The sequence below is a fragment of the Haliotis cracherodii genome, unplaced genomic scaffold (genome assembly GCF_022045235.1).
Source record: "Haliotis cracherodii isolate W230 unplaced genomic scaffold, xgHalCrac1.p SCAF_10, whole genome shotgun sequence".
NCBI classification, from domain to species: Eukaryota; Metazoa; Mollusca; class Gastropoda; order Lepetellida; family Haliotidae; genus Haliotis; species Haliotis cracherodii.
In genome coordinates this window covers 34,036,020-34,059,188 of record NW_027266265.1, presented here as the reverse complement: position 1 = coordinate 34,059,188, position 23,169 = coordinate 34,036,020, and the positions used below count along the sequence as shown (strand labels likewise).

The 23,169-nt window shown below is 39.9% G+C and overlaps 2 protein-coding genes across 2 annotated transcripts; one reads left to right on the top strand and one right to left on the bottom strand.

Annotated features, from left to right (window-relative positions):
• Positions 1 to 424: 424 nt before the first annotated feature.
• Positions 425 to 2,417, bottom strand: LOC139453102 (uncharacterized). The gene is made up of 3 exons (XM_071234730.1): positions 2,337 to 2,417; positions 1,409 to 1,525; positions 425 to 535 (listed from the first exon to the last, which is right to left on the bottom strand). The coding sequence occupies exons 1-3, from the start codon at positions 2,415 to 2,417 to the stop codon at positions 425 to 427; spliced, it is 309 nt and encodes a 102-aa protein (XP_071090831.1).
• A 2,566-nt stretch (positions 2,418 to 4,983) lies between these two features.
• LOC139453733 (neurogenic locus notch homolog protein 1-like) lies at positions 4,984 to 22,490 on the top strand. The gene is made up of 21 exons (XM_071235202.1): positions 4,984 to 5,112; positions 5,831 to 5,941; positions 6,631 to 6,738; positions 7,441 to 7,551; positions 8,299 to 8,409; positions 8,925 to 9,037; positions 9,453 to 9,462; positions 9,637 to 9,750; positions 10,153 to 10,266; positions 11,202 to 11,315; positions 11,750 to 11,863; positions 12,313 to 12,426; positions 13,361 to 13,474; positions 14,450 to 14,563; positions 15,538 to 15,651; positions 16,626 to 16,739; positions 17,674 to 17,787; positions 18,763 to 18,876; positions 19,852 to 19,965; positions 20,590 to 20,703; positions 22,128 to 22,490. Exons 1-21 carry the CDS (start codon positions 4,984 to 4,986, stop codon positions 22,488 to 22,490), a joined length of 2,538 nt encoding a protein of 845 aa, XP_071091303.1.
• Positions 22,491 to 23,169: the final 679 nt, after the last annotated feature.

Sequence of the window (23,169 nt, the reverse complement as noted above, 5' to 3'; positions counted from 1 at the left end):
CCTGTGAGACGCTAGAAGCTTAACATCCATATCACATTACCATATCCTACCGAGCACCTATTCACTGCTGAAAGACTCATTTCGAATTAAGTCACATGCCTAAGCAGTTACCACTTGTCCTACAGGTGCATCAGTGTGGGACAAGACCAAAGCTCTGGAAACTTTCAGGAGTTTAGCTGCCTAACGCGGTCAACCATCCAACTACCAGGATGTTAAAGCAGAAATAGAATTCAAACTGACCCACTGAAATCATGCATTGCCACAGACGTCAAACATCGACACAGACGGCAAGCCCAGCCACTGGGTATTTTCTCATTTCACAACAACTGCAGTTTAAAAAACACAACGTTTTATTAGTCATACTCAATTAGTACAAGTATAAACTGTGATCATGTGATTGCTGGTAAAGAGGTGGTAAATGTAGTTACTGACACACCATCTTTTTGTTCATTGGTCCCGGTTGACAACGAAGGGTCTCACAACATTTCATGGAGTTCTCACCGGTAATCTTGCATTCCTCATTACGGCTGCGGCACTGAAATAAAAGCAGAGGAACCATAAATTGAGTATTAACAGAACCCTTAGGGGGCTAGCACTATAACACCCTAAGTCTGCATGGATGAACTAGAACAAGCAGCCACACACATAAATGCACACACAAAAGCGTCGTTAAACCCATTTCAGCACCACATTTTTAGCGATATAACGAAGAGCATGTCCGTCCGTCCGCCCGTTTCCCGTTTCTCCTAAACCGTTGACTATTTCTTGTTGAAACTCGCTATACAGATCAGTCTAGTGGTGAAGAAGTGCCTATTGATAATTTGGGATAGTTAAACAAATTGTTTTTATGTTTTTGTAATGACGAGGGTAGTACTCGTTTCCAGGACAGAACGCCAAAAGTCTTGAACATTTCTGAATAAAACTGTCGGTACAGATCAGTAGGGTGGTGAACGAGTGCCTTTTGATGATTTTGGGATATCAAAAAATACTGAACAGCATTAGCTTTGCTTAAGTGAACTGAAGGTATCCAATGGCAATGAACCAAAAGTGGGGTATTAACAGCCAAACTTCATTTCTGAATTGCCCCATAATGGGGGATAAGTCATCTCCTGATGACTCTTGTTTTATTAGTGTACGCCCAGAGTGTCTTCATTAACATGATTGTAGTATGCAAACCACCTCTGCACTTCACCGAGGATGTACCAAAAAGTCGTTAACGTGTTCCACATTCCCAACAGTGGCAGTTAATCATGTTTTAATGCCTATAGTTCCCTACAACGATTTTGATCATAAGTCATAAGAGGTTCGTTGCTTCTAACTAATACTGATTACATATTATGTATCGTAAGCATGGGTGCATTTGTACAATCTGTAGAACAGTTTAGAAATGTTCAGTATGAATACTTACCCCACCGTTACCCCAGTTTCTCTCGCATCTCGTTACTCCGTTACTTCCCCGGCACGAGAGGCCAGCACAGCAACCGTTGGAGTTTCCCATCTCACATCTCTGCCACATATTCTTGCACTGAAAGGATAAACATTACAGTTGATATTTCCTTATCGCCGTTCCAAATTAAGCCTAAAGATAACCTAGCTCTACACTGCAACACAGTTTGTTTATCTCCCAATTATTTCAACCATCCAAACTTCTGACTAAATAATAAAATTAATTCAAAACATAAAATACCATCAAGTAAACGTACCACATCTACTGACACAACCAGAAAACATCAATGACTTTAGCACACATGTATAGCGGTAAATGTATACTATCATATGTGAGTGAGTGAGTTGGGTTTAACGCCGCTTTGGACAGTATTCCAGTCATATCACGCCGTGTCAGCTTAATGTGGGAGGAAAGCCGGACGTCTCAGACGTTTACCACTTTGGGGAAACTCAAGATCACTTGTATTGCGCTGACAAACCTGGAAACATAATCGGGGCGAACCAGGATTAGAATCCATCGGTTTCTGGTGTGCCCAAGAGACGCAACTCATAATAGCGATTTGACGTCTTGGTCACCCGAAGTAACAGGGACAAGAAGCGTTCTTGCATCGAACCAAGTCTTAAACAAATTCTAAATATTGATCGGCGGTACGGCTGGCTCAGTGGTCAAACACGCAACAGTTGTCGGTGTAGGGGTACACCCCTTAAATAACCCTCGTTATGAAAGTCTTCCCTCCCACATTATGTTAACATGTCGTGATATAACTGAAAGATTGTCTAAAGCACACTTACACACTCACTACTAATTGGCCAAGCATCAAATAGATGCAGGCTTGTTACATATTGTTAAAGACATCGTTTTTTGAAATGGTAACTTAAGATGTACTCACAACACCCACTAAATACGCCTCCTGTCGAGCCATGGCAACAGCTACAAGGAGGAGGAAGACACCAGTCCGGGCGGTATTCATGGTTGCTGACGAGTTCTTAGCCTGAAAGTTCAGTTGATAATGTTCTGAATCACTCCCTTCAAAGAACATGCGACCGCTTTACCCAACACAAATCTTATTTAATACCATAAACATTGAGACACGCAGAAGTTTTATGATTATGAGTGTCTTTTTGTTGTGCTTTTTTATGTTTTGGGGGTTTTTTTTAAACCGAACTCAGCAATATTTCAGCTGATGGCGGTCTGTAAATAATGGAGTCCGGACCAGACAATCCAGTTACTGACATCATGAACATCGATCTACGCAATTCAACAACCGATGACGTCGCCTCTTACAACTATCTTTGATTTTTACTTACGGTATACGGGTTCATATGGGGCTAGTAGTTTTGCTCTCTGATTGGTCAATCTCACTTTGAGGCATAATAAAACAAGATATCAATGAATCCAACTGTATACCCTTACCTTGTATGCTCGTCTATGAGAAGGATATGGATACAGAAAACGTGCCCGTTCCCTTTTTATACAGAACAGGCCATCTGATATCTACAGAAACTACACATCTTCCAGCAAGGCAATAATTTATGTCAATTTGTAATTGGTAAATTGTGTAACATCGCGACTTAGCTGGACCCAGATGTTATGATTATATCTGCAATTGACGCCGCGTATAATAGTATGTATAACACGGACCGCTTCCCTGACACGATCAGTGACATTCACTAACGACAGCTTGCAATGAAGCTTATTACGTTACCTGAAGCCTCGGGCATAAGCCGTGGGCCAAGTATACAACATTTGAAAAAAGAGTTTGTTAATGTTCATCAATAAAGTAATAACCGATTTAGTTCTTTTTAACAATATTTGATGAACCTTTCGTGTGACTTCACTGTGCCTCATGTGCGTGTATGATAACACATTGAGCGGTTCTGGTGTGTTACAAAACGGGGCCATAAGCTTTTAAAATAATACCTATAACAAGAAATAATATATAATACATGTTAATCCAAACATATATTTTATTTATATGCCGACATGTTGTATACTTCCACATGCTGTACTTCCACAGACTCTTAAATAATATACCAATGTGATATCGATCTGTCTCTGTTCCCCTCTCATCATTGATATATTATGTCATACTGTTTATTGAACAACACAAATGGTAAATTAACGGTACATGTACACTTTAACTCTTGCTTATAACATCTGAAAATTGATATAATGATGCAGATTGAATTAGTGGTGCCAAAATACATTGCAGTTTTGCATCATATCACTATCTTATTAAATTATGAATGTTAATGAATCTCAAAAGATTAATGTTTAACTGATATTTTATATGATATCACTTTTTATTAAAAAGTAAATAATTTTAATTGCCATCAAAACTGTTAAGTGTACATGCAGTTCTATCATACCAACAAGTAGGCGGCGCTAGTGACAATGATGAGAGAGATTGAATGGATAATGTCAAAATACATTGCATCTGGTACAATCAAAGTAATGTTTCAAAGGGAGCGTCTGACATCGTGACGACATTATCTGATTACAACTCTTAATGATGTTTATCTTACTGTTCAGCGCTGGCTTTAAAAGGCCAGTAGCTAGTGCCTGTTCTCCAACCCTTGTAACTTTCACTTATTAAGGTAAATATACTCGCATAGGGGCGTGTTGCACGTTGGTCTATGTTGCCACACAAATATGTTGTCAGAATATCTAATATTATTCTGAACTGTTATTTCATGGGATTACGTACTGTACAAAAGTCCCAGTACCTGTTCATTGATTGATGTTTTTGTTGGCAAAATTTAGATTAATGCAATAACTAAATTTATCAAAATAAATCATGTCGATAGCTACAAAATGTCTTCTCTATAATTAATATTAACATTGTTCTTAAAATAACCTTAAAAGCAACTACTGATCTTCAATAATTTTGCATTGAGAATATGCATACCAGTAATATGTTTCTAATTCACTCTCGTACTACTATTTGCAATTCTTTCCAATTCACCTGACGTAAAATGTATTACAAACTTACTATGAGGTAAACTATATCGTTGGGGACATCTATAAAAAAGAAAGGGGCGGTCGGGTAGCCTAGTGGTTAAAGCGTTCGCTCGTCACGCCGAAAACCCGGGTTCGATTCATGGGTACAATGTGTGAAGCCCATTTCTGGTGTCCCCCACCGTGATATTGCTGGAATATTGCTAAAAGCGGCGTAAAACCATGCTAACTCACTCACTCACTATAAGATAGAAAATCACATTTTAGATTATTTTTCAAGGTGTACAGACAGCCCTGTTAGTTTCGAGTAATAATAGGTCATCATGTCTCCTCAGGATGTCGTAATAGTCCACTAAACAGGATCAAGTTTGGCGACCGTGCTGATTGATTGGCATCAGGTGCCGATGTTTCGTTGTTCCAAATTCGTTTTACCAACCTCCTGAAATTGTGTTGATCGCGACGTAAAATTCACTGCTATTTTGCCTGTTTTGTTTCGTCGGATGATCGATTCTGGTTGTTCTCGGGCATTGACGTTTACTATTTGCATGTTAACATTTTATATATATTTCCAGGACAAGATGCCAGGCGTTCTGTGTGTTTTGCTCTTTGTATGTGGTGTGGCAGCCGCCGAAAACTCAACCTCACCAAAGTCAGGAGCTCTTGGAGATGACTTGAAGGTCGTTGACGAGATCTTTGACAGTACATATGTGAGTTGTATCCTCTGGTCGTTAGTCCATGAGACTTGAAGGTGGTTGACGAGATCTTTGAGAGTACATATGTGAGTTGTATCCTCTGGTCGTTCGTCCATCAGCACATTAACCTTGCTAATGGGCTTCACCAAAGTAGAGCGTGGTGGTTTAGCCTAGTGGTTAAAGTGTTCGCTTGTCACGCTGAATGACCGGGTTCGAGTACCCACATGGGTACAATGTGTTAAGCCCATTTTATTGCCGTTATATTGCTGGAAATATTGCTAAAAGCGGCGTGAAATTATTCTCAATAAATCAATTAACCATAGCGGCCCGCTTCACCTTTGAATTTTACTGAAGACTACATAGATATTTGACTAACAGGAGCGTGTTTGCTTATATTTGAAATTAAGTAACTTACCCACTGCTTTTCATTTTTCGAGGAAGAAATTATATTAAAGGTTATTAATGATGTGACATGTCAGGGATTCTATAAGGAGAATACATGTGTGAACAGTTAACCGATTCTGAAGGTATATTACTTCACACATAACTGAAACCCTCAACTATCATAATATTCATAATGACATGTATCCACTTACATCCAGCTTTTCTTGGAAATGCTTATTTTTTCTGAACCAAACTGTGGTATATATGTACATTGTTTTGATAAACCTGTTCTGTTGCCGACATGCCCTCAGCTGCGTCCTTTATAACACGACTGTGTTGCATATTTCAGTGCACCCCTGTCAACATGGCATGCTATGCAACGTATGAATGTTGCCCTGGATACCAATGTACGAGGTCGCCTTCTGGGTTTGGAAACACTTGCCAAGGAAATGGACAACTGGTAGGCAATATTGTGTCTTCCACTACTGCTTCGCATTGTTTTAAGGTTGAGAAGTGAATATGAATATTATTTTGAGAACTGTCATCTCTATTATCACATTTGTGTTTCATTGCCGATGGGCAGCGAGTCATATAGAAAGGTTAGAAGATCCAAGTAGCATGTGGTATATACAGGTCACAATGGAACCCCCTTTCTGTTTTGTTTAGCATATGAATATTTTGTTCTCTGTGTCAACATATTTGAACATTTGAATGATCAGAACATGTTGATTATTACCTTTTCGATGAATACATTAATAAATATATTTTAGAAGCCACATTTCGATACAGACACTAATACATTTTTCCAGCAAATAATTAAACAATCGATAGTTTAAGTTGGTGAAGTTAAAGGTTAAAGTTAGTTAAAGAGTAACAGACACGTCCCAAAGATCATTTGGATAATAATGATGCCGTTGGAGAGCTGTATTTAAATATGTTTATAGATTTACAGATATGTAAAAAAACAATTGTCTAAAAGCTGTGCGTTCATTTTGTCATGTTAATGTATAACGTTGTGCATTGACACAGATCGGGAACATCAATTCTAGTTTGTAAATTGTTTAAAAAATGTCACATCAAGAACCGATGAAGTTTCAAATACGAATTATTTTGTTTTGCTAGTCAACAGTCCATGATTCTTTCATTCAGTGTACGCCTGAGTCTCAACCCTGCTCTCCGGGCTCAAACCAGCAGTGCTGTAACACTGGTCTGTGCACACTTGAGGGAAGCGGATATGTATGCAGAACAGCTGGTGGGGTATGTGCATTGTTCCAATTCTTCAAAGGTGTCAGTATGCATTGATATAACTACACGTCCATTCCTTAGTCCAAATACGAATAAATAGTAAAGTACTTCTGTATATCCTAAAACCAAATAACAGCTGAGCATCAATATTAAGAATTTCTCAATCTGGTGCGTATCAAGTGCCTATAATGACGCATATGTAAGGTTTTTAAAGCTTCAATCACATTTAAATTGATTGATCATAAATTGGCCTGCCCCTCCCTTCAAAAAGTCAAAATCAACAACAAACAAGCCTTTAACTCTCAAGTGAAAAAAACTGGCCATTAACACTGCCTAGATTTCGAAATTCAAGTAAAAGAGTCAAGCAGAACGGCTGCAGTTCGTTCGACGCCCATATTCCCACAGAGACATTTGCAAATTGAATCCGGGGACGCGAGTGGCCCAGTCATCAATGGCGTCGAAATTGACAGTGCAGATTTGCGTCCCTTGGGCACGCCAGAAACCTATGATTGTGGGTTCGAATTGCTGTTCGCCCCGATTGTGTTTCTAGAGTTGCAAGCACCATTCAGTGCTCGTGGGTTTCACCAAAGGGGTAAACGTCTAAGACTTGCATCCCTTCGGGATTTCCTCCCAGATTAAGCATAATATCACTAAGCTGTTGAACCCAACTTACATGCTCATTCACCGTCTCTAACCCAATCTTATACATTTCAGTGCTTAACTAGTGGTAGTCTATGCACACCCGGATCAATAAGGTGTTGTGGGAACACTGAGTGTACATACAAACCTGGTTCTAACTTTGCTACCTGTCAGGAATCCAATCAGGTAAGCAAAGGGAAATAAAAAGTACCTGCAATTCGAGTGCACAGTCCAATATATTACAAACAAAACACAAAGCAGGGGATTCTCCCTGATGGTATGAATGAAACATATCGGTCGAAATATTCGACGTTGAATGTTTTGTTTCAACTTACAAATATACATATATATAGACTTGTAATTTAAAACGCAGCTGAATGCAGGTAAGTAATGTATTTAAATGCGTTGTTAAAAAACAGCTCATGTACAAACTTGAAAAATACTTTTGTCAAAACAGTAAATAAATAGCTCCGTAAATTTAAATGTGTTCCAGGTTTATATATATAAAAACAATAGAAAATATACTCAACAAAACAAGTTAAGGGTCATGTGTATGTTAAGGAATATGTTTTGCAGTGAAGACTGAGCACAATTAAATGAAAACATATTTATGATCCTAACTTGTTTTATTAAGTGTAGTTTTACAAAAATTAGTTAAATAATTACAGCTGTTTAATATCTGATGTCACGTGTCTAGATTCGCAAACATTCAGGTTTCAGTTTTAGATTCACTACATAGGTATAATGCGAAGCGCAGTTCTTGTTTCCCACTGGAATATTGCTGAAGGCTGCGTTAACCCTTCTCACTCACTCGCCACGAATTACCAAAAACATGTCTATTTTGTATGTTTATATTCAGATACATAATCATCATGTACGAATACACCACATTGTATCATATTCGGGTGATCTTTAGACATTGCAACATTTCAGTGTGTCCCGGAGTACCAAACCTGTTCCCCTAATGACCCCATGATGCCATGCTGCAACAACGGACAGTGTCAGTACAACAATGGACAATACACCTGCAGCACTAGGGGACAGGTGAGACACATAGTCTTGATTATCTGACGACAGTGAAACCAAGCAATTCCAAATGACTAGAGATCGCAGCCATTTTACGAAATGACTATACATTCTTATCTTACCAAATTATACGTTAGTCCAAACATGTAATAATTCGAACGGTTTTACTTGGAATGGTACCTTCCGGATTAACAGGGTTTCACCTACATGCATTCTAATTACTAATATGCTCATGAAAACGACACACCCTGCTGTGTTCGTCCTTCTTATAACAGCCGTTAGTCTGCAATGCTTTTCTTAAGATTTGACTAAAATGGGGACCGAATCGTCATGATGTATGAATTGGCTGAGCATAAACACCACCGTATCCAGACAGAATGCATTGTTGATCGTGCTATCGACCTCTGGTTTGTATGGTGACCACCATTATAAAGCTGGAATACTGTTAACTATAAACAATTTCTCTCACATGTTTTCATTATTTTAAATGTGGGAAAGTTGTAACCAGCTCAGCTTACTGTTGGGTTTATTAGTGTATTCCTGAAAATCAAAGATGTAGTCCCAGCGACCCGCTCAAGTCGTGTTGTAACAACGGGCAGTGTCAGTACAGTAACGGACAGTTCATGTGCAGTGCTGGGAACGGATAGTTAAGTTGCCATAAACGATTACTATATCCAGTGTATTATATTTCCATTCTTGTTGACAATATGCCATGGACCCATTCGCTCCCGATGCTACGTTTTGTGTCCAGTTCGAAATAACCTATTCTAAAATGAGACGTCCGAATGATATGTCACCCATGAGAGTGATAATAAAGATGGGGATGGTGACTGATTTCTGAAATGAAACTTAGGTAGCGAATGGGTTTTCTTGTTCTCTCAAAGCAAATATTTATTTAAACAAGGAATTTTTATTCCTTCAAATGTCTAAACACCATATGATAAAAAAGAATAGTAAAGAAGGAGGCATGTTAGCCTAGTGGCTAAACGATTCGCTTACATGTAGTGTACATATTACGACGAAAGCCCGGGTTCGATTTACCACATGGTTATAACGTGCAGTTCAGTTCTGGTTTCCCACTGGAATATTGCTGAAAGCGGCTTGAAACCCAACTCACTCACTCACATGCTAATTTTTAAAATATGAATATTTTGTGTGTGTTAATTCTGGTACCTCATACATCATGTACGAATACACCACACTGTATCAATATTCAGGTAATCTTTAAACATTGCAACATTTTAGTGCGTACCGGAGAACCAAATATGTACCCCCAATGACCCCATGATGCAATGCTGTAACAACGGACAGTGTCAGTACAACTTCGGTCAGTACACCTGCAGCTCAGGGAGCGGACAGGTAACATTATTACGAAAGTCAATTATGATTCCATGCATCATGTTACACCATGAGAGAGGTTTGCAACTGTACATCTTCCCAAAGATTTTAGTCATGCCGTCTGGGGGATCACAGCTCACTGTTGCCTGCCTTAAATTATCCGTTGCCTTGTTTCTTTTACACTTGCCAAGTGACTTGCTAATAACACTGTTGGTGAAGACTTTGATTTGTCACTCACAATGACCGGGTTTGAATCTCTACATGGGTACAATGGGTACAAGCTCAGGTCTTTTTTTCCCACCGTGACTCACACATTAATTTACAAAATACGAATGTTTTTATATTTTGATTTGGGTACCTAATGCATCATCTACACCATACCGTATCAATATAAGGTAATCATTAAATATTGTAACATTTAAGTGCGTCCCGGAGTACCAGATCTGTACCCCCAATGACCCCATGATGCCATGCTGTAACAACGGACAGTGTCAGTACAACAACGGACAGTACACCTGCAGCTCAGGGAACGGACAGGTAATCTTATTACGAAAGCCAACTATATTGCCATTCCATGCAACACGTTACTATGTGAGAGATGATTGGCTGCTGGATATCTTCCCACAGATTTTATTCGTGTTGTTTTGGGGATCAACAGCTCACTATTGACTTCCGTTGCCTCGTTTCTCTTACATTTTCCAAGTGGCTTGCTGATTATACCTGGTGCTGAAAGTTTTGATTTGTTACTCAAAATGACCGGATTTGATTTACCACATGGGTACGAAGTATGAAGCCAGTTTCTAGTTCTCCCGCCCCGGGATATTGCTGGAATATTGCTAAAAACGGCCTGACATTAAACTCACTCATTCCTGTGCCAATAAAACACCTATCACCGTAGTAATTCTGCATTGTAATTGGACCCAAGCAAACCGTGCTTCTTGTCAGAGCGATTTAATGGATCGGGTGGTCAGACTGGGTTACTTGCTTGGTAGCGTGTCTTCGAACCCCGATGGTGTGGGACATTATTCATGATATCAACCACTGGTTTTATTCCTCACGACACGATTATTCAAGGGCTACCATTATGTAGCTGAATTAGTGAGGCTTTTCACGACAGGCAAACAAGTAAATATACACCATTCTCTCAATGCAAGTAATAATTAAAACAAAGACTCCATATTCCCCCAGGAGAGTAAGCACAGCGTGGAAAATGAATATTAAAGGAGTGGACATGGTGGCTGCCATGCCCGCTCCTTTAATATTCATGTTTCACGCAATGGTTGAAAGGTTCGCTTCGACACGAGAAAGCCCGGGTTTGATTCCCCATAAGGGGTACAAAGTTCAGTTCTGGTTTCTCCCGCCGTGACTCACACATTAATTTACAAAATAAGTATGTTTTTTTCTATAGATTGACATCATCTACACTAAACTGTATCAATATGAGGTAATCATTAAACATTGCAACATTTCAGTGCGTCCCGGAGTACCAGATCTGTACCCCCAATGACCCCATGATGCCATGCTGTAACAACGGACAGTGTCAGTACAACAACGGACAGTTCACCTGCAGCTCCGGGAACGGACAGGTAACTTTATTGCGATTCCATACGACATATTTCTATGTGAGAGATGATTTGCTACTGAATATCTTCCCATAGATTTTAGTCGTGTTGTTTTGGGGATCAACATCTCACTGTTGGCTGCCTAAAGCTTCTCTTACACTTTCCAAGCGACTTGCTTATAATACCTGGTGCTGAAAGCTTTGATTTGTCACTCAAAATGGCCGTGTTTTGATTCACCACATGGGTTCGATGTATGAAGCCAGTTTCTTGTTTTCTCGTGCCGAGATAATCCTGGAATATTGTTATAGTCGAGCTAAAACCAAACTCACTCACTTACACACACCAGTTAAAAAAATATCTTTATTTTTTATATTTTGTTTCGGTAGTTAATACATTTTGTACGATTACACAAACACTGTATCGAATTCAGGTAATCTTTAAACATGGCAACATTTCAGTGCGTCCGAGAGTACGAGACCTGTACCCCCAATGACCCCATGATGCCGTGCTGTAACAACGGACAGTGTCAGTACAACAACGGACAGTACACCTGCAGCTCAGGGAACGGACAGGTAACTTTATTGCCATTCCATGCAACACGTTACTATGTGAGAAATTATTCGCTTCTGAATATCTTCCCACAGATTTTAGACGTGTTGTGTGGGGGATCAACATCTCACTACTGGCTGCCTAAAGGCTTCCGTTGCCTTGTTTCTCTTACACTTTCCAAGCGACTTGCTTTTAAAACCTGGTGCTGAAAGCTATGATTTGTCATTCAAAATGTCCATGGTTTGAATCACAACATGGGTTCGATGTATGAAGCCAGTTTCTGGTTTTCTCGTGCCGAGATATTCCATATATATTGTTATTGCAGAGCTAAAATCAAACTCACCCACTCACACACACCAGTTAAAAAATATCTTTATTTTTTTTATATTTTGTTTCGGTACCTAATACATAATGTACGATTACATAACACTGTATCGAATTCAGGTTATCTTTAAACATGGCAACATTTCAGTGCGTCCCGGAGTACCAGATATGTACCCCCAATGACCCCATGATGCCATGCTGTAACAACGGACAGTGTCAGTACAACAACGGACAGTTCACCTGCAGCTCCGGGAACGGACAGGTAACATTATCACGAAAGTCAATTATGATTCCGCGCAACATGTTACACAGTGAGAGGTGGTTTGCTACTAAATATCTTCCCATAGGTTTTAATCGTGTTGTTTAGGGGATCAACAGTTCATTTTGACTGCCTAAAATCTTCCTTTGCCGTGATTCTTTTACACTTGCCAAATGACTTGCTTATAACAGCTGGTGGTGAAAACTTGTATTTGTCTCTGAAAATGGCCGGGTTTGATTCACTACATGGATGAAACCAGCTTCTGGTTTTCCCGCCCCGGGATATTGCTGGAATATTGCTAAAAACGGCCTGACATCATACTCACTCAGTCACTTGCCAATGGGAGCAACGATCATTGTGGCAATTCTGCATTGTAATTGGATCCAAGCAAATTATTCTTCTTGTCAGGGTGACTCAATGGATCGGGTGGTTAGACTCGGTGACTTTCTTGTAAGCGTGTCTTCGTTCCCCGACGGCGCGGGGCGTTCTCATAATATTAACCACTGGTTTTAAGTCACGATCTTTAAAAGCCACCATGATGTAACTGGAATAATGATGCGTTTCACAACACCCAAACAAATAAATATATTGCATTCTCACAATGCAAGTAATAATTAAAACAAAGACTTCATATTCCCTCAGGAGGGTAATTAAGCACCATGTGAAAAATGAATATTAAAGGAGCGGGCATAGTAACCGTGTGGTTACTACAAAAGCCCGCGTTTGATTCCCCGTATGGGTACATTGTGAAGCTAAGTTTTGTTTTCTCCCGCCGTGATACTGCTGGAATATTGCTGAAGGCGTTAAACCTAATTCAGTCTATCACACGTTAATTTACAAAATATGTATGTTTTATATTTTGATTTGGGCACCTAATCCATCATCTGCACCATACTGTATCAATATGAGGTAATCATTAAACATTGTAACATTTTAGTGTGTGCCGGAGTACCAGATATGTACCCCCAATGACCCCATGATGCCATGCTGTAACAACGGACAGTGTCAGTACAACAACGGACAGTACACCTGCAGCTCAGGGAACGGACAGGTAACATTATCACGAAAATCGATTATGATTCCATGCATCATGTTAAACCGTGAGAGGGGGTTTGCTACTAAATATCTTCCCATAGATTTTAGTCATGTTGTTTGGGAGACCAACAGCTCACTGTTGACTTCCTTAAAGCTTCCGTTACCGTATTTATTTTATACTTGTCAAGTGACTTGCTTTTCATACCTGGTGGTCAAAGCTGTAATTTGTCACTCAAAATGACCGCGTTTGATTCATCACATGGGTACGATATATGAAGCCAGTTTCTGGTTTTCCCGCGCCGAGATATTGCTGGAATATTGTTCAAGACAGCCTGACATCATACTTACTCAGTCACTTGCCAATGAGAGCACCTGTCACCATGACGATTCTAAATTGTAATTGGACCCGAGCAAGCTGTGCTTCTTGTCAGGGCGACTAAATGATCGGGTGGTCAGACCCAGTGACTTGCTTGGTAGCGTGTCTTCGTACCCCGATGGTGTGTGACATTACTCATGATATCAACCACTGTTTTTGTTCTTCCAGACACGATTATTTAAAGGCCAACATTACGTAGCTGGAATATTGAGGCTTTTCGCGACAATCAAACAAATAAATCTATATCATTCTTGCAATGAAAATAAGAAAATAAAACAAAGACTCCATATTCCCTCAGGAGGGTAAGCACTGCGTAACAAACTTATATTAAAGGAGTGGGCATGGTAGCCGTGAGGTTAAAAGGTTTCTCTTTGTACGACGAAAGCTGGGATTTGATTCCCCAAATGGGAACAGGGTGCAGTTCAGGTTTTTCCCACCGTGATACTGCTGGAATATTGCTGAAATATTGCTGAAGGCGTTAAACCTAATTCAGTCTATCACACGTTAATTTACAAAATATGAATGTTTTTTATTTTTTTTATTTTGGCACCTTATCCATCATCTGCACCATACTGTATTAATATGAGGTAATCATTAAACATTGTAACATTTTAGTGCGTGCCGGAGTACCAGATATGTACCCCCAATGATCCCATGATGCCATGCTGTAACAACGGACAGTGTCAGTACAACAACGGACAGTACACCTGCAGCTCAGGGAACGGACAGGTAACATTATCACGAAAATCGATCATGATTCCATGCATCATGTTAAACAGTGAGAGGTGGTTTGCTACTAAATATCTTCCCATAGATTTTAGTCATGTTGTTTGGGAGGCCAACAGCTCACTGTTGACTTCCTTAAAGCTTCCGTTACCGTGTTTATTTTATACTTGTCAAGTGACTTGCTTTTCCAAGCTTGTGGTCAAAACTGTGATTTGTCACTCAAAATGACCGCGTTTGATTCATCACATGGGTACGATATATGAAGCCAGTTTCTGGTTTTCCCGCGCCGGAATATTGCTGGAATATTGCTCAAGACAGCCTGACATCATACTTACTCAGTCACTTGCCAATGAGAGCACCTGTCATCATGACGATTCTAAATTGTAATTGGACCCGAGCAAGCTGTGCTTCTTGTCAGGGCGACTAAATGATCGGGTGGTCAGACCCGGTGACTTGCTTGGTAGCGTGTCTTCGTACCCCGATGGTGTGTGACATTACTCATAATATCAACCACTGGTTTTGTTCTTCCAGACACGATTATTTAAAGGCCAACATTATGTAGCTCGAATATTGAGGCTTTTCGCGACAATCAAACAAATAAATATATATCATTCTCGCAATGGAAATAAGAAAATAAAACAAAGACTCCATATTCCCTCAGGAGGGTAAGCACTGCGTAACAAACTTATATTAAGGGAGTGGGCATGGTAGCCATGAGGTTAAAAGGTTTCTCTTTGTACGACGAAAGCTGGGATTTGATTCCCCAAATGGGAACAGGGTGCAGTTCAGGTTTCTCCCACCATGATACTGCTGGAATATTGCTGAAACATTGCTGAAGGCGTTAAACGTAATTCAGTCTATCACCCGTTAATTTACAAAATATGAATGTTTTTTATTTTTTTATTTTGGCACCTTATCCATCATCTGCACCATACTGTATCAATATGAAGTAATCATTAAACATTGTAACATTTTAGTGCGTGCCGGAGTACCAGATATGTACCCCCAATGACCCCATGATGCCATGCTGTAACAACGGACAGTGTCAGTACAACAACGGACAGTACACCTGCAGCTCAGGGAACGGACAGGTAACATTATCACGAAAATCAATTATGATTCCATGCATCATGTTAAACCGTGAGAGGGGGTTTGCTACTAAATATCTTCCCATAGATTTTAGTCATGTTGTTTGGGAGATCAACAGCTCACTGTTGACGTCCTTAAAGCTTCCGTTACCGTGTTTATTTTATACTTGTCAAGTGACTTGCTTTTCCAAGCTTGTGGTCAAAGCTGTGATTTGTCACTCAAAAGGACCGCGTTTGATTCATCACATGGGTACGATATATGAAGCCAGTTTCTGGTTTTCCCGCGCCGGAATATTGCTGGAATATTGCTCAAGACAGCCTGACATTATACTTACTCAGTCACTTGCCAATGAGAGCACCTGTCATCATGACGATTCTGAATTGTAATTGGACCCGAGCAAGCTGTCTTCTTGTCAGGGCGACTAAATGATCGGGTGGTCAGACCCGGTGACTTGCTTGGTAGCTTGTCTTCGTACCCGGATGGTGTGTGACATTACTCATAATATCAACCACTGGTTTTGTTCTTCCAGACACGATTATTTAAAGGCCAACATTATGTAGCTCGAATATTGAGGCTTTTCGCGACAATCAAACAAATAAATGTATATCATTCTCGCAATGAAAATAAGAAAATAAAACAAAGACTCCATATTCCCTCAGGAGGGTAAGCACTGCGTAACAAACTTATATTAAAGGAGTGGGCATGGTAGCCGTGAGGTTAAAAGGTTTCTCTTTGTACGACGAAAGCTGGGATTTGATTCCCCAAATGGGAACAGGGTGCAGTTCAGGTTTCTCCCACCATGATACTGCTGGAATATTGCTGAAACATTGCTGAAGGCGTTAAATTTAATTCAGTCTATCACACGTTAATTTACAAACGTTGAATGTTTTTTATTTTTTTTATTTTGGCACCTTATCCATCATCTGCACCATACTGTATCAATATGAAGTAATCATTAAACATTGTAACATTTTAGTGTGTCCCGGAGTACCAGATATGTACCCCCAATGACCCCATGATGCCATGCTGTAACAACGGACAGTGTCAGTACAACAACGGACAGTACACCTGCAGCTCAGGGAACGGACAGGTAACATTATCACGAAAATTGATTATGATTCCATGCATCATGTTTAACCGTGAGAGGGGGTTTGCTACTAAATATCTTCCCATAGGTTTTAGTCATGTTCTTTAGGGGATCAACAGCTCATGTTGACTGCCTAAAATCTTCCTTTGCCGTGATTCTTTTACACTTGCAAAATGACTTGCTTATAACAGCTGGTGGTGAAAACTTGTATTTGTCTCTGAAAATGGCCGGGTTTGATTCACTACATGGATGAAACCAGCTTCTGGTTTTCCCGCCCCGGGATATTGCTGGAATATTGCTAAAAACGGCCTGACATCATACTCACTCAGTCACTTGCCAATGGGAGCAACGATCATTGTGGCAATTCTGCATTGTAATTGGATCCAAGCAAATTATTCTTCTTGTCAGGGTGACTCAATGGATCGGGTGGTCAGACTCGGTGACTTTCTTGTAAGCGTGTCTTCGTTCCCCGACGGCGCGGGGCGTTCTCATAATATTAACCACTGGTTTTAAGTCACGATCTTTAAAAGCCACCATGATGTAACTGGAATAATGATGCGTTTCACAACACCCAAACAAATAAATATATTGCATTCTCACAATGCAAGTAATAATTAAAACAAAGACTTCATATTCCCTCAGGAGGGTAATTAAGCACCATGTGAAAAATGAATATTAAAGGAGCGGGCATAGTAACCGTGTGGTTACTACAAAAGCCCGCGTTTGATTCCCCGTATGGGTACATTGTGAAGCTAAGTTTTGTTTTCTCCCGCTGTGATACTGCTGTAATATTGCTGAAGGCGTTAAACCTAATTCAGTCTATCACACGTTAATTTACAAAATATGTATGTTTTATATTTTGATTTGGGCACCTAATCCATCATCTGCACCATACTGTATCAATATGAGGTAATCATTAAACATTGTAACATTTTAGTGTGTGCCGGAGTACCAGATATGTACCCCCAATGACCCCATGATGCCATGCTGTAACAACGGACAGTGTCAGTACAACAACGGACAGTACACCTGCAGCTCAGGGAACGGACAGGTAACATTATCACGAAAATCGATTATGATTCCATGCATCATGTTAAACCGTGAGAGGGGGTTTGCTACTAAATATCTTCCCATAGATTTTAGTCATGTTGTTTGGGAGACCAACAGCTCACTGTTGACTTCCTTAAAGCTTCCGTTACCGTATTTATTTTATACTTGTCAAGTGACTTGCTTTTCATACCTGGTGGTCAAAGCTGTAATTTGTCACTCAAAATGACCGCGTTTGATTCATCACATGGGTACGATATATGAAGTCAGTTTCTGGTTTTCCCGCGCCGAGATATTGCTGGAATATTGTTCAAGACAGCCTGACATCATACTTACTCAGTCACTTGCCAATGAGAGCACCTGTCACCATGACGATTCTGAATTGTAATTGGACCCGAGCAAGCTGTGCTTCTTGTCAGGGCGACTAAATGATCGGGTGGTCAGACCCAGTGACTTGCTTGGTAGCGTGTCTTCGTACCCCGATGGTGTGTGACATTACTCATGATATCAACCACTGTTTTTGTTCTTCCAGACACGATTATTTAAAGGCCAACATTACGTAGCTGGAATATTGAGGCTTTTCGCGACAATCAAACAAATAAATATATATCATTCTCGCAATGAAAATAAGAAAATAAAACAAAGACTCCATATTCCCTCAGGAGGGTAAGCACTGCGTAACAAACTTATATTAAAGGAGTGGGCATGGTAGCCGTGAGGTTAAAAGGTTTCTCTTTGTACGACGAAAGCTGGGATTTGATTCCCCAAATGGGAACAGGGTGCAGTTCAGGTTTTTCCCACCGTGATACTGCTGGAATATTGCTGAAATATTGCTGAAGGCGTTAAACCTAATTCAGTCTATCACACATTAATTTACAAAATATGAATGTTTTTTATTTTTTTTATTTTGGCACCTTATCCATCATCTGCACCATACTGTATTAATATGAAGTAATCATTAAACATTGTAACATTTTAGTGCGTGCCGGAGTACCAGATATGTACCCCCAATGATCCCATGATGCCATGCTGTAACAACGGACAGTGTCAGTACAACAACGGACAGTACACCTGCAGCTCAGGGAACGGACAGGTAACATTATCACGAAAATCGATTATGATTCCATGCATCATGTTAAACAGTGAGAGGGGGTTTGCTACTAAATATCTTCCCATAGATTTTAGTCATGTTGTTTGGGAGGCCAACAGCTCACTGTTGACTTCCTTAAAGCTTCCGTTACCGTGTTTATTTTATACTTGTCAAGTGACTTGCTTTTCCAAGCTTGTGGTCAAAGCTGTGATTTGTCACTCAAAATGACCGCGTTTGATTCATCACATGGGTACGATATATGAAGCCAGTTTCTGGTTTTCCCGCGCCGGAATATTGCTGGAATATTGCTCAAGACAGCCTGACATTATACTTACTCAGTCACTTGCCAATGAGAGAACCTGTCATCATGACGACTCTAAATTGTAATTGGACCCGAGCAAGCTGTGCTTCTTGTCAGGGCGACTAAATGATCGGGTGGTCAGACCCGGTGACTTGCTTGGTAGCGTGTCTTCGTACCCGGATGGTGTGTGACATTACTCATAATATCAACCACTGGTTTTGTTCTTCTAGACACGATTATTTAAAGGCCAACATTATGTAGCTCGAATATTGAGGCTTTTCGGGACAATCAAACAAATAAATATATATCATTCTCGCAATGAAAATAAGAAAATAAAACAAAGACTCCATATTCCCTCAGGAGGGTAAGCACTGCGTAACAAACTTATATTAAAGGAGTGGGCATGGTAGCCATGAGGTTAAAAGGTTTCTCTTTGTACGACGAAAGCTCGGATTTGATTCCCCAAATGGGAACAGGGTGCAGTTCAGGTTTCTCCCACCGTGATACTGCTGGAATATTGCTGAAACATTGCTGAAGGCGTTAAAACTAATTCAGTCTATCACACGTTAATTTACAAAATATGAATGTTTTTTATTTTTTTTATTTTGGCACCTTATCCATCAGCTGCACCATACTGTATCAATATGAGGTAATCATTAAACATTGTAACATTTTAGTGCGTGCCGGAGTACCAGATATGTACCCCCAATGACCCCATGATGCCATGCTGTAACAACGGACAGTGTCAGTACAACAACGGACAGTACACCTGCAGCTCAGGGAACGGACAGGTAACATTATCACGAAAATCGATTATGATTCCATGCATCATGTTAAACAGTGAGAGGGGGTTTGCTACTAAATATCTTCCCATAGATTTTAGTCATGTTGTTTAGGGGATCAACAGCTCACTGTTGACTGCCTAAATTCTTCCGTTACCGTATTTATTTTACATTTGCCAAGTGACTTGCTAACACCAGCTGGTGGTGAAAACTTGTCTCTACAAAATGACCGGGTTTGATGCACCACATGGGTACGATGTATGAAGCCAGTTTCTGGTTTTCCCGCCCCGGGATATTGCTGGGATATTGCTTTAAGCAGACACAGTATACTCAATCATTCACTTCTTAATAACAGCGCCTGTTCCTGTGCTGATTCCCCATTTTAATTGGACCCTAGCATGATATACTTGTGATCAGTGTGTCTTAATGAATCGGGTGGTCAGGCTTTGTAACTTGCTTGGTAGCGTGTCATCGTACCCAGACGGCGTAGATCGTTGCTCATAACATCAATCACTGCGCTGTTTGGTCCAGGCTCAATTATTTACAAGCCGAAGTCAAATAGCTGGAATGTTGAGAACAGCGTCAAACAACAAACAGAGTTTCGACTAATTATGACATTATTGTTTGTTTTAGTGTATTCCTGAATCCCAAACTTGCACCCCCAATAATCCATTCCGTACGTGTTGTAACAATGGTCAGTGTCAATACAGCAATGGTCAGTACAGGTGCAGCGCAGATAACGCACAGGTAAGTGTCGTGATAGGACCACGATAAAATCAATGCAGTTAAAATAAAACAATTATTTTCCCCTGCAGTTCGTTGTTCATCGTCTTCACATGTTGCTGTGTTGTCAGGGGTGCAGTGACGTGTGGTGTAGAATAACCTTTTAAGACATAGATTTAAAACATTTAAATGTACAGTAAACTTCGGTTATAACGAACACGCTTATAACGAACTAACGGATATAACGAACTAACTTTTTAGTCCCGACTATATGCTGTAGTTATGCTGTATATATGCTTATAACGAATTACGGTTATAACGAACTAAAATTACTAGTCCCGTTGAGTTCGTTATAACCGTAGTTTACTGTAACATGAAAATTATCTCCAGTAAAATCTGGAGAGTAATAACCAAAGCACTGATATTGTTCAGTAATGTATTAACTTGGTGCAATATGCTAAGTTGATCAGAACGTTTCGTCGTGGCTCACAAAGCATCTGTGCTTCACACTATCAATCCTTGTCAAATACACGTCTTCAAGCGAGATAAACATACTATGTTTTTAATAACTACAGTATAACTAATTTTATTTTATTTTAAGGAATTACGAGTATTGCATATAAGCCATGGCTACAATGTGCCCATTTTTGGTATCACTGCCGAGAGATAAAAATAATGTTTGCTAAAAACAGCTTACTTCTTTTACTTATGATTTTAATAATGAATTTATATGCCGTTTTACTGTCATATAACTCTCTATTCGCGATATGGCGTGAAGTTTACTTTCACTCGTTCAATATATATTAGAAAGTGCAGACATGTTTTGACGTCATCATGATCATGTCATTTGTTTTTTTACAAGATAAAATTTGGAGGATTATCTTGCTAAACATCACGTAATAAACACCTGTTATAAAGACCATCGAGTATGTGTCCAGAGTTAAAGTCTTAACTTAACTTAAACCTTGTGGTTGTGTAATGCTTGTCCGATGCAATTCACCGTTATGTTCCCGTTTTTACTGGACTTGCTTTGCCTTTGCCTGTGCTTGAGGCGGATGCCAAAGATGGGGCATGAAATGCCCACCCTTTCGCGAACGCCTGATGTCATCACTATGTGATAGTCATTCACAAACACGTACTTACAGTATAGTCAGAATCGAAAAGTGGACTTGGATTTTGCATGTATAAACATTCCACAATCTATCACCAGGTTGGGACACTGTTCCAACAAAATACCACTACATATTACTTTATTTGGAAACGTCAGAGCGAAAGTACAGCACTAAACTCAAGTAATCAGGATTTCTAATACATATCAAGGTCAAAGGTGAATATCAAACAATATAACAATATGAGTATTCTTGCGGCTTCTGTCGTTATTCGTCTATCATATTCGCTTATATCATATACTTGTAATATAAATGAAATAATTCTTGGTTTATTTTTAGTGTCGAACTGTCGGAAGTGACTGCAACGCTGTCAACAGGTGCTGCAAATATTATGCTTGCCTCCCTTCGGTCGGTGGGCGGACAACATGTCAGTATTACTTTAATGCAAAAGACGAGGAAAACAACCCCAAAAGCGGGGCAGATGAGGTACCAGAAAGACAAGGACTGACCACTGGAGGAGAAACAGCTGAAGGTGAAGGTCATGAGAACAACCATCAACCTGATGAGTTTCCAGACAGTGGGGAGATTGCCCTTGGCCCTGAGCATAAGAAAGGGAAGGAAGAGGGTAGTATTGAAGCAGCAGTTGATGGCGAAACTACAGAGGCAGATGACATGGCGCCTGTGACTCCGGTTGTGCCTTAAGCTTTCATTGCGTCTCAGTGTCTGTGTATAGATGCCTAAAGATGTGTCGTCAACAGTAATCAGAAGGAATGGTTGCACGTGTAATTGCATTTGGACAGAAATATAGTTGGTGTGTAACGTGATTTAGACAAGCTTATGGTGTGGATGTTGGAGACAATGTTTTATGCGAATGAAAATAAAAAAAGATTTTCTGTTTAAAGTTAGTTGACTCTCCATACCGATGTCAGAATGTTATAAAGCATAAAGATCCAAAAGGAATACTATGACTGAGTGAGTAACCGTGAATGATAAGGACACGAGTTATGATTGGTTATCGTATTCCAACACTTGTTTTGATAAATGTTAAAATATTTGCAAAAAATACTGAAACATTGACACACGCAAACGTCTGTTAATAAATAGTACATGTACAAATTATAGTTTTCTGTGTGACACCACATTAGGACATCGTGTAAAATATATATGTGTTCCGAATCTGAGTGTTCAATATGATATCCGAGTACCCTTTACATGCTTATCATACTTTACACCGCTGTGACGATTACTGGTCAGAAGAGTCCCCCAGTAACTTATTACGTGACAACCTACCCCAGGGATGTACGTCGAGTGCCTGGTTCAGCTTAGCAGTCTTGTCAAAAGTCACAGTGATATGTCCGAAACATTGCTCTATATTTTTCAG